We start from the raw sequence: 17,885 nt of genomic DNA on the forward strand, positions 1-17,885 counted from the left end.
AAAAGTGTAGTAATTGTAGAAGATTAGAAAATAGATGTGAAGATAGCTAGATTAAGAAAGACCAAAGAAATAACGACAACCAGGTGGATTGCATGTTCTTGATTGGATCATGCATTTAGAGAACACAGTGAGGTGTATTTTGAGATAATTAGATAAATTTGATATAGACTATATTTTAAACAGTGTGGTATCAATTTCTTGGGTGTGATGATGATACTATGGTTATGTAGGAGAATATCCTTGTTTTTAGGAGATACTTCTGAATTGTGTAGGAGTAGTGATTATTATTAGATTACTTTCAAATAATGAAGAAAATAAATTATAGAATGTAAGCCAATTTTAGCAACTGGTGAATAGTGAAAGGTTTATTCATTGTAGCATATTTTCAGGTTTTCTATAGATTTGAAATCTTTCTAAATAAAATGTTAGAGGAAAATTGCTTAAAAAAGCAAGAGTACAGGCCTTTTCCCAGAAGTCTTCAAACATCTAAGAGAATTTAAAGTCCTTTCTTTGCTGGGCACACTAACTGTGTACTAACTCCCTGGGTAATTTATATTCTTATGTAATTAGAGTAGCAGGTTTTTTGTCTTACTTGGAAGGGAAATGTCTTCCATTTGGAAAAATGTAAGGGTACTTACCACAGAATTATTATGAAGCCCTTTTTATATTTGCAATATTAAGCTGTGATGATTTGTTTAAAGAATCCCCTATTGTAAAAGTAATAGAATTTTGTTTCTAGTTCTACTTGTAAATGCCAGTGAAATCAGGTTACATTAAGAAGAATTCCTCAATAACTAAGCTGCCACTGTTTTCTCTTGATGAAATTTATATTTATCTCTTATTGGTGATAAATGCATAATATAAAGTTACTAATTTTTAAAAATGTGACTAATTTGATTTGTCTAATTGTATAGTTTTCAGTCTTGTCAACAATCTCATGAGACCTCACATCTGTTTGAATTTGTGTGTGTGTGCGCGCGCATGCGCATGTACTGAGGATTTAAAAAGATCATTTATGCATATTTATATTTCATATACATTAGGAGTATAATTTGGTGCTGTTTAATTAATTAGATATAGTCAATATGTTATCATTAAAGGCAATGATATTGTTTGTTTTTCTTAAAAGTAATGTTACGGTTCCATTTTATAATTTTGTTCTATTTTAGAGGAGGGAAGAAATGCTTACTAGTATGTTTGACTTTTTAAAATGTAATTTATGTATCAAGTTGTAGTTCTGAATATACCATCATTTAAAATTATGATTATATTACATCATCTCTAATTATATACTTATTATAATTAATATAATTAAATGATTATATGTTATTATATTATTATAATTATATAATTTTATTTTGTAAATAATTAAATTATTTTGATTTACATGGTTTAGGTTAGAACTGTTTCTGAATCTAGTCAATTATACAAAATCTGTTAAAAGAAAGTTAAGCCTATACTTATGCCATGCTAAAAAGTATCATGTAGGATTTTTGCATTTTTTGTTCTTTCTAATATAACTTCTAGAAAAAATATAACTTCAATTTAGGGTTTAAATGTGGAATTTAGATTTTATATTTAAGAAGAGTAAGCCATTTTTTTAAAAGAGTATGAACTTGAAAGAGTATTAACTTGTTTAAATGTGCATATATTAGAAAAGTAAAAACTCAAGACAGACATTGGCAAGATACCTTGCAGTTCTAAGGGAGAGAGAGAATATCTTCCTGCGAGAAATTAGCCTGTCCCCTCCCAGTGTCAAATTTATCACTATTTTAGGAGTTGAATGTAACAGGTGGCCCTAGCTTAGTGCTGGTAAACAGTCAAGTCATACAGCCAAACAGTATTCTGATTTTATTTTCCTTGAGGACTGGCTATGGGGAAAATAATGCACCAGTGATAAAATTCAAGTGTTTAGTTTCTTCACTAGTTATGTATTTACATATATGGAATTCTGGTTTAGATATAAAGTTAGGACTTCATATTGTAGAATCTGATCAACCCCTCTACATAGCTTGTGATCAGCAAATTGACTAGAGTGAAATTTAAAGTTATTTCATTTATTTTTTTTTAAATTAAAAGTATTATTGAGATCATATTAGAACCTGAACGTGCATCCATAGAGCTCCTGAGAGAGTAGAATATTGCCAATTCCTGGTAGAAAATAGAGGGATTATTTTGGGTCACCAGGTTCTCTTTAAATCTTAGGAAAGGTGATAGATATATCCTAAATGTTTTTACTCCAATGCAGCTGCTCTTTCATTTTCTCAGTCAGAAGAGAAATATTCTTCTGGTTACTACTATTATTTGCAGGAGAAAGGAGAAACAGGAGAACCTCATTAAAATAGAAAGATTCTTTATAATGGCTGAATTATTCTGGAATATTTCAGTCTTAGTTTAATGCCTGTGGAAATTAGAGGAAGAGAATTATTTTAAAGACAATTTTAGAAAAACCTGATTTTAATTTTTTTCTGAATTTTTTTTTGTTCTCAGATGAAGTGGGAATTATACACAGAACATTTCTTTGAGATCATTATACTCCAGTTGTGCTGTTTCCTTCGTGTATCAGTGCCTCATCCACTGTTACTCACACCATAATTTTCCCCTGTTAGCACTTGGCTCTGATATCAGGGGGAAAAATAAATCACAGAGCAGAATCGTGCTAGTTTCACTTCAGGGCCTGAATATGAAAGGAAGAATGATGTTCTAATGACATATAACTTACTTTTTACTGACATTCACTGTACTATATTAAAATAATCCTCATTCTTTCCAGTAGTGGTCTGTGAGATCTGTAATTGAAAGAGGAGGTATTATAGTATACTTTTTAAAGAGACAGGTGATGCTTTTTATCAAGTGAGAATGATGGCCAGATATTTTAGTTGAGATGTAGTGAAACAATGAATAAACTACTTTTTTTTTTCAATAGTGGTTAACTGTCATTCATCTTTTAAATGCCGCTGATCAATAAGATAAAAGGAACTTAAAACCAGAAGAACATCTTAACCTAGTTTAATAGTTAGATTTTAGCTGTTTTTTTTTTTTTTTAATCAGGAGATGTGAACTGTGGTCAATTGATTTTAAACTAAGGCCTGAGAACATAAAATTTTATGCCCCAATGCATCATGTATGATACTGGATGTGTGTTTACTTGAAGGCATCCCTGACTGAAGTGCCCACCCTGGCATTATTAAACAGATGGCAAAGAAGACATGTGCCTACCTTAATCTGCACTTCCTTGAATCCAAGTGGCCAATTCATAACCTAAAGTGATTGATATTTAAAATTGCCTGTACTCTGCAACAGTGAATTTTAAAAATCTTTCAGATTTTTGCAATATAGAAGTATTGTTTAAAGTTTTAGCCAAGTCAGTGTTGAAAATATTATATATTATTTTTAAAGCAATTGGCTTACTTCCTTAAAAGAATGAGAAGTTTGCACAAGTTTCATCATTGGATTGATTTTTTTTTTTTTTTTTTGGCAGCATTTCTACATCTGCTGGGAAAATGGAGTTTCACTGTTACAAAATTAGTAGATGTCACCCGAACATAGGATTAGCCAGATAGTTAAATACTCAATTATCAAAAGCTCTGCTTTCTTTTCGAATGAGTTTCCAATTTGTTTCATGAGTTATCTCTCTTACCCAGGCGCATTGATGATGACAAGGGAAGGACCCATGAGCTGGAGCACTCGGCTATAAAATGTATGAGAGGAATTCTCTACTGCTATATGCGTCAGGCCGATAAGGTAAAACACTGCAGTGTGGACTGAAATCCTCACATCATTCTGACGGATTAATTTAACCAGTATAGCAATAGCATCTTCTGAAGAAGAGTGTACTTTGTAAAGGTAAAGCCGCATCCCAGGGCAGTCTTGATAGGTTAAAACAGCTCTGCCTCCCCAGCCCAGGGTTTTGAAATTCTGAAATTGGAGAATCACCGTAAGAGAGAGTGATTGAGAACTGTTATTTAGGCTTGAATCTGTTTGTATTTTGCATCTGGTGTTTGCTTGATAAAGACTCAGTTTCTCAGGAACCTTATGATACCTGTAATTCTAACCAATACTATGTTACTTAAGAAAATCTTTATCAAAATTCCTTTTGAGTATGTTAATACTCTGGCGTAAGTGAAGGTTAGTTTAAAAATATAATACTTCATTCATTTACATATATAGAGGGCAGGAATTATAGGCTTAGAAAACAGAAAACTTCACAGGGTGATTTTTGGAATTAAAGAAATAATACATAATAAAACTGTTTAAACTGTAAAGCTTTATACAAATATAATGTAGTATTTCCTTACTTTCCTACATCTCTGTGCTTTCAGATCCTAATATACTAAGTGTCCATATATTTACATCAGTGTCGTGGGGCCCCAACACTACTCCGAGGTTTGATAATTCATCAGCAGAGATGAACATTAGTAATTAATGCAAGCAGTTTTGATCACTTAACATATTGTATATTTTTATCATGTGACTATTGTATTAACTTTTTGTGATAGCACATTTTTTTCTTAAGACTTGTATCTGAGGTCAAAATAAAAAGAAAAAATTTCCCTCATGCTCTGCTACCAGAATAACAAAAATGTTGACAAAAAAAGTAAATTTATTCGCAAGCTAATAATAGAGTTATGTGACAGGCCTGTAATTTGTCTACTGAGACTTGACTTTACAAATCATTATTTTAAAGGTTTTTCAATGCTTGAAAGAAAGTAATAACGTCATATTGACATACTTGAATTAATCTCGTGCAGAAATATATGGAAGTGATTGTGGTTAAAGTTTTTTTTACGAAGTATGAGAAGTTTACTGTTTATTTCACATTTATCATTTCATGAACACCTAATGTCTATGAATTTAACTTTTCTCCCAAGGAAACATTGGGAGAGCTATGAATTTCTTGTGTTTGCTAACCAAGCTAACAGATTTAAATTAGAATTGTTTATCAAAAGGAAGGAAGTGATGTAATATAAAATTTTTTGTGTGTGGCTTAACTAATTGTAATGTCCCTTTCTAAATTTATTCAGCTTTACTAACCAGTATTCACAATTGAATACAGCTTGAATGAAAGTTAAGCTGTCTTGAATTCCTTAAATTATAAAGAATTAGCATTTTTTTGCCTTGTGTAGGTACCATGGTAGACCATTAAAGTAAGTGTGAGTTGTAAGAAGGTGTAGATCACATTAGGATTAGATATTTCTGCATATTACAAAATGTAGTCTTTTGCAAATTTTGAAGCATTTTAATTATTATAATTTTTCTTGATCCTCGTAACTGTTTATAGTTGGATGGAAGATATTACTGTCTGAGGGAGCTTGCACTATGTGCCAAGTTCACTGCCTCCCACCACACTGTCACCTCTTGTTGATGCTCACCATTTCCTTCATGTTTCCATAGCAGTAGAGACTGTTACCATATTTTAAAATGTGAAATATATTAATCCTTTGGCTTCCTTAAAACTAAAATAAGGCATAATTTATAGTGTTCATGTGCTCTTTGATCTTAAGGCTCATCTTCTGAAGTAAAATCATGACTTAGAAAGTCTAAGGCTCTCCACCTTTATTGCTTCTCATTGTAAAACAAGCTTCCTGACATATTTTCTAATAATACTACCTAAAGGAAGTATTTTTACTTTCTTATGAGTTTGAGTGAATAGAGAGTTGTTCTTGATTTGCAGAATGTAGAGCAATCTGATTTCTATTATTGTCTTGCCATTTGTCTTAATACCTATCTTATTAACATTAGGTTTTTTTTCTTTACCTCTAAATATTCATATACCTATTTTTTCTAATACTCCTTACCAAGAAGTACTCACATTTTAGAATTGATCCCAATCCATAGTTCACAGTTTGGAGAGCAGAGATTTGCTTTACAATAGGCTGTGAATGTTGCTGTCCCTAATTATCTACTTAAAATTTTTATTTGTTTAAAATGCTGCTAAGTAGTTTGTAATTCATGAGAAAATTTAGTCTTCCAGGATTCTCCTATAGGAGTATTTTTTCCACTGAAGTGCATATTTTGAGTCTGTTAATCAAGAACGGAGGACGGAATACTCAGTTATCTTTTCCTGATTGATAAGCTGCTTATTCACAGTGATTAAAGTTTCGAGGGAAAAATCTAAATAAAATACCAGCAAAGAAAACAAAGTTTAGATTTTTTTAATCTAGAAAATTTTACTTTACTCATTCTTTATTTTTACTTGCCAGATGTCATATAAAACACTAATTAAAGTCCACTTGTTTTTGACTGCTTTCAAGAGTATACATTGTCTATAATTCATATACAGTATGCCCCCATTAATTTTCAAAGCTTACAGAGATTGGGTCTTATTCTTTTTTTCAGAAATTTAAAATTATTTGTCTTTTAATAGCTTTAAGACTCAAAGCATAGTTATATAATACCCCATTTGAGCATCTTTAATCATTTAGTAGCTGCTTTTCCCGAGACACGGTGATTGAATGAGTTGAAATTCTCATGCTGGGTTCTTGTGTGTCTTGAAGACAAATGATGAACACTGCCTTGTCAACTGCAGCATTTACTTTATTAAACTGATAAAACCTTATCCATTTAGATCCTTACCAAGTGGGCAAAATGTATTCTGTTTTAATTTAACCATATTTTTGTCTAAAATCCCAGAATAATGCTCAGCACTTTGAGATAATAATCATGGCACTGGGAGAGGAGTGACCACAGTAACTCCTGTCTGTGTAGTCTGTAAGACAGTTGCCAGCAGTTTTAGATACTGAGAAAGGGTAGTATTCGCACCTCTGAGTTAGCACTGGATAGCTTGGTCACTTCGTAGACAGAAGACATACATCCCTACCTTTACCCTCATCTACTTGTCTACTTACAGGCCTTTCATTTTGTTGACTTCAGTCATAGGTAGGGCTTATTTATTTGTGTAGGGTTCTTAAGGGCTGCAAAGGTGTTTTAGCCCTCTAGCACAGTGCTGTCCAGTAAACTTCCCGTGATGATAGAAATGTTCTATGTTACTGTGTTGAACAGTACAGAAGCCACAGGTCACATGTGCTATCGAGCACTTGATATATGAACAGTATGAGGGACTAAATTTCTAAATTTTATATAATTGTAATTTAATTTAGTCACATGTAGCTAGTGGATATCATATTGGATAGTGTAACTTCTAGAAGCTTATAAAATAGTGGGAAATACAAACAACTAATAAAAATAAAAGACTGGAGAAATAATTGAAGGATAATCACCCTCATGTAGGAGTCCAGAGGAAATAATTTTAGTTGGGGTTCAGAAAGGACTTTATAAAAGAAGACTTTTTTTTTTTTGAGATAAGATTTGATGTATGAAGAGAAGAATTGTGAAGGTAGAGAAAAGAATATGGTTCTATGTGGTTCCTTAGCCAGGTGAAACAAGGCAAGATTATAACCATCCAGATACTACCCTCACTTATATCTTTCAAAGAGAGGAGAAAGTCATTGCCTTTATATAGAGCCATGTGGAATTCTATTCATCCTCTGTTCCTGTTCATCTTATATTTCCAGGGACTAGCACAGTACTACTTGGCATGTAATTGATGTCAGTAAATGTTTGTGAAGTTGAATTAATATTCATTTGTCCTCGCAGTTTGCTAGATCATTTAGTTATTACTTCGAATTCTAAAATGGTTAAATTTTATGTTCAATTAATAAGTAAAGGTATGGCCTGTGTCCTCTTAAAAGTGGTGCGTTAGTAACGAGAGTATATGTGGCAAAGGAAATGAAAACACATTGACATGAGCATAGTTACTTTGTGACCCTTAGAGAAAGAAATAGCATTTGAAGTTTTGAACACTTAGTGAATTAGAATATGGCCTGAAGCACTTTTTCATTGAGTGTCACGTAAACATTTCCAAATAGCAGTACACTGGGATACAATCCCTGAAATCCTGTCCCACAGAGTAAACTATTATTTGACTCTAAAATAAAATAAGATGCATAAGGTGGTTGCCAAGGTGGCGGAGGGTGGGTAGGGAAAGACTGGGATTTCAAAATTTGTAGATACTGACAGGCATATGCAGAATAGATAAACGAGATTATACTGTATAGCACAGGGAAATATATACAAGATCTTGTGGTAGCTCACAGCAGAAAAAAAACAACAATGAATATATGTATGTTTATGTATAACTGAAAAATTGTGCTCTATACTGGAATTTGACACAACATTGTAAAATGACTATAATTCAATAAAAAAGTATTTAAAAAAAGATGCAGAACAATGCAAAAGCCATTGCTATTGCGACTACGTTAACAAGGTCGCTATTATACTTGAGTTGCTGTTTGTGAAATGTCAATTAAGTATTTGACAACCATGTCAACTCTTTTAATAGTAACAAGTTTTGTCTGTGTTTTGTTTCTTTTTTGGTTTTGTTTCTTTAGAAAAAGTAACATCTGTTTTGTTCTGTTCTCTGCCTATAAGCTCTAGCTTTCCTCATTAAAAAGCTTCGTGAAAAATAATTTATAATCTCTAACCTTGGATGGGAATGTGAATTACTAGCATTGTTTAAAATTTATATTTGATTCTAGGTCCAGCAGTTTAAGCAGGATCCACGCCCAACAACGTGTCTTCACTCTGCTTTCAATGTGCACACAGGAGATGAGATCCTTTCCTATGAGGAATATGGTCATCTTCAGGTAAAAAGAGAAGATTACAAATCTTCTTCTCTGTTTGTACTCAACATCATAGAAGATTTGGGGCTATTTACAATTTTTAAAAAGTAGATTTCAAAATTGTTCACAGTAGAAGTAGAGAATCAACCGTGAAACGAGGAAACCCAGCAAGGCAGAATTAGTTATTGTGATTAAGTATTAAATTTGCCTTAGTTCTTGGTGCAAAAGCAGAAGGGGTAGCTGGATGGATCGTAATATTATTCCTGTCTAGAAGAGGGAATCCAACAGTTCTTTCAGTGACAAAAGCTTGTACTTGTTATCAAATTTAGAAGAATTTCAACACTTAGGAACTAGGGAATAAAAAACAATTGACAGCGATATAACAACAAATCAGAAGTTTTTATTACATGATGGTTCATTTTTTACTGTATTAACCTTCAATAAAGCTAAAAACATACCCCTAAAATGTAATTCCAAAAGGCATTTCTGGAGTCTATAAATTTTATCATAATACTATATTAAATTTTATATGCTAAGAATACACTGTAGGATTTTATGGGTTTTTGTTTTTTCATTTGTTTTCTCTCACATCTGTGTGCTCTCTTTAGCAGGACATCCCATTGCCTTGTTTCTAGGATGCAAACATTATCTATGCTATTTATGTTTAGTGGGTTTTCTTCCTACTCATCATTTGGTTCTGCGATCTTTAGAACAGAATACTTATTATTCAGACATTCCTTACTAAAATAAGAGTATCTCCTTTTTATAGTTCCTCTCTCTCTAGTGATCCGAAATGTCTTACTTTAGTATGACTCCTCCAAACACAGAAAGTGCAGTGTCCCCATTTCTATGCAGCAGAAACTCTTAAATTTAGTTGTAATCAGTTCCTTGGAGATTTAGTGTTAATATGAGTATGTAGCCTGCTCCACCTTCTCCTTGTAATTATCACATAATTAGGTTTTCTGTACCTTTTGCTTTGACAAATATGTTTACTATTTGAAATAGGGTTTTCAGAAGATAGTACCTTACTTATTTCTGTATTCCAGAATTCAAGCTCAGTGCCTGGCACTTAGTAGTCTTCAAGTAAGTGCTGGTCAATCTGTTATCTGACAGCTCCTGTGCCATTTGCCACTTATGAATATTTTCTCACAGAAACATTCCAAAAGTCAGAGCAGAGAGCTCTTGAAGGAGTTGCTGTAAGTGCCTGTCTTTAGGAATGAGATTTCTTTGCAGTCATTTCTGACAGGCAGTGTCAGTGCTGTGATGAAATATTTCGGTGATCCTGGCAATGGAGTGAAGCTCTTCTCTTCTGTGTTCTGGGAAAGGTCACTCAAAAGTTGATGTTGAGCTGAAAAACCTAAAACCAGAATCCTGTTTTGTTTTTTTTTAATGTGGCCCATCTGGACCTGGACAGGAACCTGGTACTCACTGGACTTTGAGTGCTGGGAAGTCAGGAGACATCCAGATTGTCCTGGTTCCTGAGGGACCTACGAGCACTGGCAGGCCCTGGTGGCACCAGCATGCTATGTCCAGGGTGTCTAGGGCACAAATAATTTCCTGCCCCAGCTTTCTGTCAGTCACTCAAAGGATTGGAGGAGAGTCGAGGAAAACATAAGACATCAAGGCTGCTAGGGAGTAATAATCTGGGTTGGAATTATACAGGGACTAAATTATATCTTGCTTTCTCTCTTTTTTTAACTCAAGTTAGCAGTTTCCTGGCTAAACAAAAAATTTTCACTGCTTTCTATTTATTTATTTGTTTATAACAGCTTTATTGAGATATAATTCATATAATATACAATTTGCCTTTGTAAAGTATACAATGCAATGATTTTTAATACATTCACAGAGTTGTACAATCCTTATCACAGTCAGTTTCAGAACATTTTCATCACCTCATAAAGAAATCCTGGACCAGTCATCATCAGTCACTGCCCATCTCCTCCAAAGACCCCAACGCTAGGCAACTACCAGTCTACTTTCTGTCTCTATGAATAAGCCCGTTTTGTACATTTCATACAAATGGAATCATACAACATATGGTCTTATGTGACTGACTTCTTTGATTTAGCGTAATGTTCGTCCATGTTGTAGTATTTATCTTTCACTGCTTGTTTTCTTGAGAAAATTTACATATCTCATTCAGAATTCTGTGAGAATCTTTATTTTTGGTTAAAGTGGACAGTACTGTCTTCTTTTGTTTGTTTTGTTTAGATCACATAATGTTTACCTTTAACAGACTAAATACTTAAAGAAAAAATAACTCACTTAAAACAGCTCATTTGTTTAATAAACATTTTAAATTATATGCTATACCATTAATTAAAATTAATATGTTTCAGCAGTTGTTTACATAAATTCTCTATTCTCTGAAAATAAGACTGTCTTCAAGATGCATTGCCCATTGTTTATAATGTGCTGTAGCCCTAATGGCTTACTTGCCAAATAACTTTTCCATTTACCATACATTTGAGATGGATTGACATTGCTTTGGGGCAAAACTGTTTCAAAGTAGAGAAACTTAGACCTAGAGTTTGAAAATAAATCTTAGAAAGCAAATGTTACAAAAAGAGCCTCAGGATAAAGAAGCTGTGGTATATTTATACAATGGAATGCTACTCAGCCATAAAAAATAATAAAATAATGCCACTTGCAGCAACATGGATGGACCTGGAGAATGTCATTCTAAGAGAAGTAAGTCAGAAAGAGAAAGAAAAATACCAAATGATATCACTTATATGTGGAATCTAAAAAAAAAAAATAGATGAACGCACTTACTTTACAAAAAGACTTACAGACATAGGAAACAAACTTATGATTACCAGTGGGGGACGGGAGTGGGAAGGGATAAATTGGGAGTTCGAGATTTGCACATACTAATATATATAAAATAGATAAATAACAAGTTTATACTGTATAGCACAAGGAACTGTATTTGATATCTTGTAGTAACTTGTGGTGAAAAAGAATATGAAAACAAATATATGTATGTTCATATGTGACTGAAGCATTGTGCTGTACACCAGAAATTGACACAAATTGTAAGCTGACTATACTTCAATAAAAATATATATACTAAGAAAAAAAAACAAAACAGTCCCTAATCATGTGTTAATCATCATCACAACGAATTTGAGGATTTTAGAGTTTTGTTTACAAAGCTGAGGTTTTATCATGAACTAAATTCTCAGCTGATTTATTTCATATAGGAAAGGATATAGTTTTTATGTACCACCATTAGAACATATGACTTGTAATTTTAGCTTTTACATTTAATTTCATAACATAATATTTTTGTTCTTTCTTTTAACCTTTTAATGTTATTTGTTTTCAGATAAATGCAGTGTCACTCTATCTCCTTTACCTTGTGGAAATGATTTCCTCAGGACTCCAGATTATCTATAACACTGATGAGGTATGGTTTCCCCGAATTCTCTAGTAGTAAATTTCATCTCTGAGTATATCTTTTTTTCCTTTTACTTTTTAAAGCTTATTTTTAGTTTAATAAAATGGATTATTCTTAATTTATGTAATTAGATACTGGATTTTAGATATTGAATCAAAAAGTCTTTATATTTTCAAAGCAAATCACTTTAAAAATGAACAAAATATGTAACAGGTTCTAAAACTTTACTCCTATGAAAGCTATATTTCAGATGATCTCAAATAAAAACTTTTAACTTTCAGAAACTTTAGCAACAGTGAAATTAGTAGCATTTGCAGATATTCTGAGTTATAGTGTCTTTTTTCCCATCATTGCTTTTTGTAACCCATCCTTCTAAAAGTTAAAAGATACTTTGATCATATTTTGTTGTTTTTATTGTGTGACCTCCATAGGGTTCTTGATGTTTTTCAAAAGATAAATACTATGTTCTTATTCTTATTAGGAAATTTGGAAAAAATTTATATCCCAAAGTTGAGAAGCATTTCTTTCATAGGCACTAATGCTTGAACAAACATGCAGATACACATGCGGACACATTTTGAAATGTGCCACCGTGGGAACAAAAAGCTTTTATTATTGAGATGATATATACAATGAGAACTTCATCAAAGAGGAGGGATGTTATACTTGTAATTATGTTTCTCCAGTGATCCACGCATGGAGAACTGTTGTATCATATGCCAAACAACGAAGTCATCATTGGACTGCACTGAGGGTGCTGTGAAACTGGTTCATGTAGTCTTGCCCTCTAGTAGTTTATAATGTTGTACATCCTTCCCATTGTGCCTTTTTAATGCAGTAGGTAAAATCTACTTAGAAGTGAGGTTAAATGATAAAGAAGTGATAATGATAAGAAGAAATTAGTCATAACCACTTATGATTTCTTCTGTTTGATTTATCAAAGAATTACATGTTTTCATTTCATCCAAATAGTTCTTGGTTTCTATAATATTGTGAAATAATGATATTCAAACTTTTGGGGTAGGAGAGGGATTGGGAAACTCCTATTTCAGACCAATGTTAAGCAGCATTAAAATATAAAACAAGTAAAAGAAACTTGACTCTGACTAGGAAAGAGGAAGACTCCCAGAACTAGCTCATTTAACTTCTCTTAGAAACTCCAGAGCACTGGAAAAGTATCCCAGGTCCCAGCAGAATGCGATATGATTAACCATTTATAGTAGGTAAAACTAACATTGATCGTTGTAAGTAGTTCCCACTAATGTTCCTGATGGTAGTGGTGAAATTGTCTTGATTACTGGTAGATTTGTTTTGTTGCTATTTCATTTTCCTTTTTAATTTTTAGCATTTACTTTTTTTTTTTTTTTGCTTTCTCAGTATTTACCATAGTTCATTTTAAATCTCTAGTTGTCAACTGACATTTTTCAAAAATATATTGCTTTAACCTTTCTATTCTGATTTATATGACTTATCTATACTTAAGTAATTTTGGTAATTTAAGCTTTTTTTTTTCTTATTCATGTTTTTTCTTAGCCTTATAGTTTATATTTGGTATACATGAAAGTTTTATATAGCCCAAATCAATCGGCCTTGAACATATAAACTTAAGATCCTAGAATAATAAAATGTTATTGCTGCCCACCATCTTTTTCCTTGAGATTTTGTATACTGTGTTAGGGATCATATGGAGAAGCAGTAAATGGGCCTGCATAGAATCTTTCAGTGAATGAAGTTCCTTTTATCTAGATATTTCAGAGGAATTAATTCTTTGAAAGGTAGTGTGACTTGGAAGCATTTTCGTTTCTAATTATGCCTTGTGCCCTGAATGGCAAGTTCATTATCCCATCTCTTTTCCTCAGTTCCCAAGCACATTCACATCTCAGGGCAATCCAAGGACCCAGAAAGAAGTGTGACTAACTCACTCATTCCTTTCTCTAATATCAGATTTTTAATTTACCCAAATCCTTATTTTTCTTAGGATTGAAGAATACAGTTTGAGGAAATGTGTGTGTGTACACATATATACACATATCCATGTATGCACTCATAAATATTTATGTAATATAATATATATTACACTGTTAGGACATAGGGTTCTTAAATAAGCCATTTTCTCTCTTGTGACAGCCCATCTTACTATCTTTACTGATTCTTTTATTTTTATAAACTTTGAACCCACTTTTTAGTTCCTTAAGGAAAAGGCCATTGTCTTAAGGGTCACGCGTGTCCTTCCTAAGGTGCTGTGAAAATACTGAATGCCACTATTTGTGTTGATAAGCCTTGCTGGGGAACATACTTCCCAAGGGCAGGAGCAGCAGTATATGCTCATTTTCTAACGTCTTTCATTGCCCACACATGTGCATCACGTTTTGTGGGTACCCAGTCTGCATTCATGTCCATAAAAAGTGTTGCTATGCACATTCATAAATTTTTTAAAATTAAAAATAAAAAAATGAAGGGGAGCGTACGGCTCAAGTGGTAGAGCACGTGCTTAGGTCCTGGGTTCAATCCCCAGTATTTCCTCTAAGAATAAATAAATAAACCTAATTGCCTCCCCCCACCAAAAAACCTTTTTTTAAATTAAAAAAAAAAGGAACAAAATAAAAACAAAAAATATGAAAGAGGCAAGCTTCTATTGTTCTGCCTTGGCACTATTTGCTTTCTTTATCTGGAGAGAAACCCATAATATATGTTAGACTTACATAGTTTTAATGTAAGTTTATAAATGTTTTATATATATAGTATATATATTTCATATATGTATATATATGAAGTTCACCTAAATCAGTCTTCCTGTTTATTAATGGAGGTAACTCATTTATATCTGTTGGACGGGGGCAAAGTAATGAACTACCATATTGCATTCTATTTCCCGTTCTACGATACTCTCCATAAATAAATTTCCTAAAGTAGATGAAAAGAAACAAGAAAAGAATCCTTCCTAAATGTGTCCAGAGAAACTTACTTTATTTAACACCAAAGAACCCCACATACCTCCCAAGTTTATATAACAAATGAAATTTTGTTTTGTGTTTAAGATAATTTTTTCTTGCTTTTTGTGGAAAAGCCTCATTGTATAAAAAGACTCATAATTCTTTAATAAAGAAGGGACTCTTTAGACGTTGGTGACCCCAAAACTGTATGTTTTAAAGAGTACTTTGAAAGTGAAGATTTTCAAAGGTTAAAATTTTGTCTTCCCTTCCTAAATTTTGGACTGCTTTTATTTTTTATTAAGGTTTTAAAACCTGTTAATTGTATGTCTTTGTGTTAAACTTCATCAGCTAAATCTTTACACATGGAGATGGAGAAACTGCCTGTATGGATTCTAATGTCCCTTCCCCAGTGTCATACTGTTGCATGACTCTAATTTTGAAGTACTTCATTGATGAATAGCAAGTCACAATGTCATGTCATTTTCAGAAAAAATAACCTCACATATTCTTCTTACAGACTCAAAGTTTTAGTAGAAGTAAGCATTTATTGGCGATAATACTTGGAATGGTCTGTATTGATAGAAACTTGTCAAATGGTCCTGCAGACTCCAGTTCCCTCAGATACGTTTAAGTGTAACTTCCATGTTTGAAAGCTTGTTTCTTCAGGAATGGCCAGATAGTTACTTCTTCAGCTCTTTAGAGGAAGTGTCAAGTGTAAGCCTTCTAATAAAAATACTGTACAGAACTGTTCAGGAACATGAAACCTGGAAGAGTCTCCTTTACTGACCGTGTCTCTTGTGCCATTTACTTTTATTTTGCAAAGCTATCTCCTACTATCAGACCTAGAAGCTCTTTTCAGATATTTTCAGATTGGGTGACATGTGGACTTGATATCTTATTGTATGAGCTGTCTATTGCTGTGTGACAAATTGCTTCAGAACTTAGTGGCTTAAAAGAGTAAACGTTTTTTATCTCATAGTTTTTGCGGGTGAGGAATTTGGGAAAGGCTAAGCAGGGTCTTACTGACACAGGGCCTCTCATAAATTGCACTAAATCAGCCAGATTTACAGTCAACTGAGGGCTTTACTGAGGCTGGAGGACCTACTTCTAAGATGGCTCACTAACATGGTTGATGGGAAGAACCCTCTCCATAGAGCTGCTTGAGTGTCTTCACAGTACAGCAGTTGGCTTCTTCCAGAGCAAGTGATCCAAGACAGCTTTCTGTAAAATAAAATGGTGAAGAAATAGATTTCTTTGCTTAACAAAGGTCAAAGAAACAAAGTAGTAAAAAGTTAGACTTGATAAATTTAGTGTTTTATTTTTTTATTTTAAAACATAAGATGAAGTAAAATGATATCACTGAAATTTGCTTAGCAACACCTCTGAAGATCCTAAGGTCCCAAGACACTTCAGAAAAGGACTGAGCATCTGGAAGACTAGGCTGTTTCACAGTAAGCATGACAACACTTATGTTGTCTCATTTGATGTTCACAACTAAAGAATACTGGCGTACTCAGAAATCCTGACCATTTCTCATACATAAGGGACTATCAGGTTAATTTCCCCATTTAATTTTCCCATTTGGTTGGAATAAACAAAAATGATAATATATACTCTAATTTCCTTAGGAACTATCAACATTGCTCGATTAGACTAGTATGAAAACCTCTAAAGATTAAAACATCTCAAGTATTTGTTATCATTTATACATATAAACTACACATTTCTTTAATTAAGATGAATAATATATGATGAAATATTCTTCAAGAGGCAGAACCAAGGAATAATTTATTAAGCCAGAATTATGGTTTCCTGTGCTTTACTGTGTTGTGCTGAACCCTGCTTTCCTTCTGTTTATTCAGATTTTCTATTTCTTCTTGAGTCAATTTTTGGAATTTGTCCATTTCATCTAGGTTATGAATCCCTTTTTTCCCTCCAAGGTTAGGATTAGTATCTTTCATTTTTTCAAACATTTGGTTTATTGAGTTATAGTCATTTTACAATGTTGTGTCAAATTCCAGTGTAGAGCACAATATTTCAGTTATACATGAACATTCATACATTCATTGTCACATTCTCTTTCGCTGTGAGCCACAAGATCCTATATATATTTCCCTATGCTATACAGTACAATCTTGTTTATCTATTCTACATTTTGAAATATGAGTCTGTCCCTTCCCACCCCACGTCCCCCTGGCAACCACAAGTTTGTATTCTATGTCTGTGAGTCTGTTTCTGTTTTGTATTTATGTGTTTTTTGTTTTTTGTTTTTTTTAGATTCTGCATATGAGCGCTCTCATATGCTATTTTTCTTTCTCTTTATGGCTTACTTCACTTAGAATGACATTCTCCAGGAACATCCATGTTGCTGCAAATGGTGTTATGTTGTTGGTTTTTATGGCTGAATAGTATTCCATTGTATAAATATACCACATCTTCTTTATCCAGTCATCTGTTGATGGACATTTAGGCTGTTTCCGTGTCTTGGCTATTGTAAATAATGCTGCTATGAACATTGGGGTGCAGGTGTCATTTTGAAGTAGGGTTCCTTCTGGATATATGCCCAGGAGCGGGATTCCTGGGTCATATGGTAAGTCTATTCCTAGTCTTTTGAGGAATCTCCATACTGTTTTCCACAGTGGCTGCACCAAACTGCATTCCCACCAGCAGTGTAGGGTTCCCCTTTCTCCACAACCTCTCCAGCATTTGTCATTTGTGGACTTTCGAATTATGGCCATTCTGACTGGAGTGAGGTGATACCTCATCATAGTTTTGATTTGCATTTCTCTGATAATTAGTGATATTGAACATTTTTTCATGTGCCTATTATTGATCATTTGTATTTCTTCCTTGGGGAATTGCTTGTTTAGGTCTTCTGCCCATTTTTGGATTGGGTTGTTTGTTTTTTTCTTATCAAGTTGTATG

The 17,885-nt window shown here is 33.2% G+C and overlaps 1 protein-coding gene across 4 annotated transcripts in view; it reads left to right on the forward strand.

Moving 5' to 3' along the window:
- The window catches only part of PHKB (phosphorylase kinase regulatory subunit beta), a 164,507-nt gene that overhangs the window by 31,154 nt on the left and 115,468 nt on the right, over positions 1 to 17,885 (forward strand). For all 4 annotated transcript variants that reach the window (XM_032486250.1, XM_032486251.1, XM_032486252.1 and 1 more), the window contains 3 exons: positions 3,645 to 3,744; positions 8,538 to 8,645; positions 11,956 to 12,036. In XM_032486250.1, coding sequence (XP_032342141.1) covers positions 3,645 to 3,744; positions 8,538 to 8,645; positions 11,956 to 12,036 — 289 coding nt within the window. The remainder of the gene's footprint in view (positions 1 to 3,644; positions 3,745 to 8,537; positions 8,646 to 11,955; positions 12,037 to 17,885) is intronic.

Source organism: Camelus ferus, chromosome 9 (assembly GCF_009834535.1).
Source record: "Camelus ferus isolate YT-003-E chromosome 9, BCGSAC_Cfer_1.0, whole genome shotgun sequence".
Lineage (NCBI taxonomy): Eukaryota > Metazoa > Chordata > Mammalia > Artiodactyla > Camelidae > Camelus > Camelus ferus.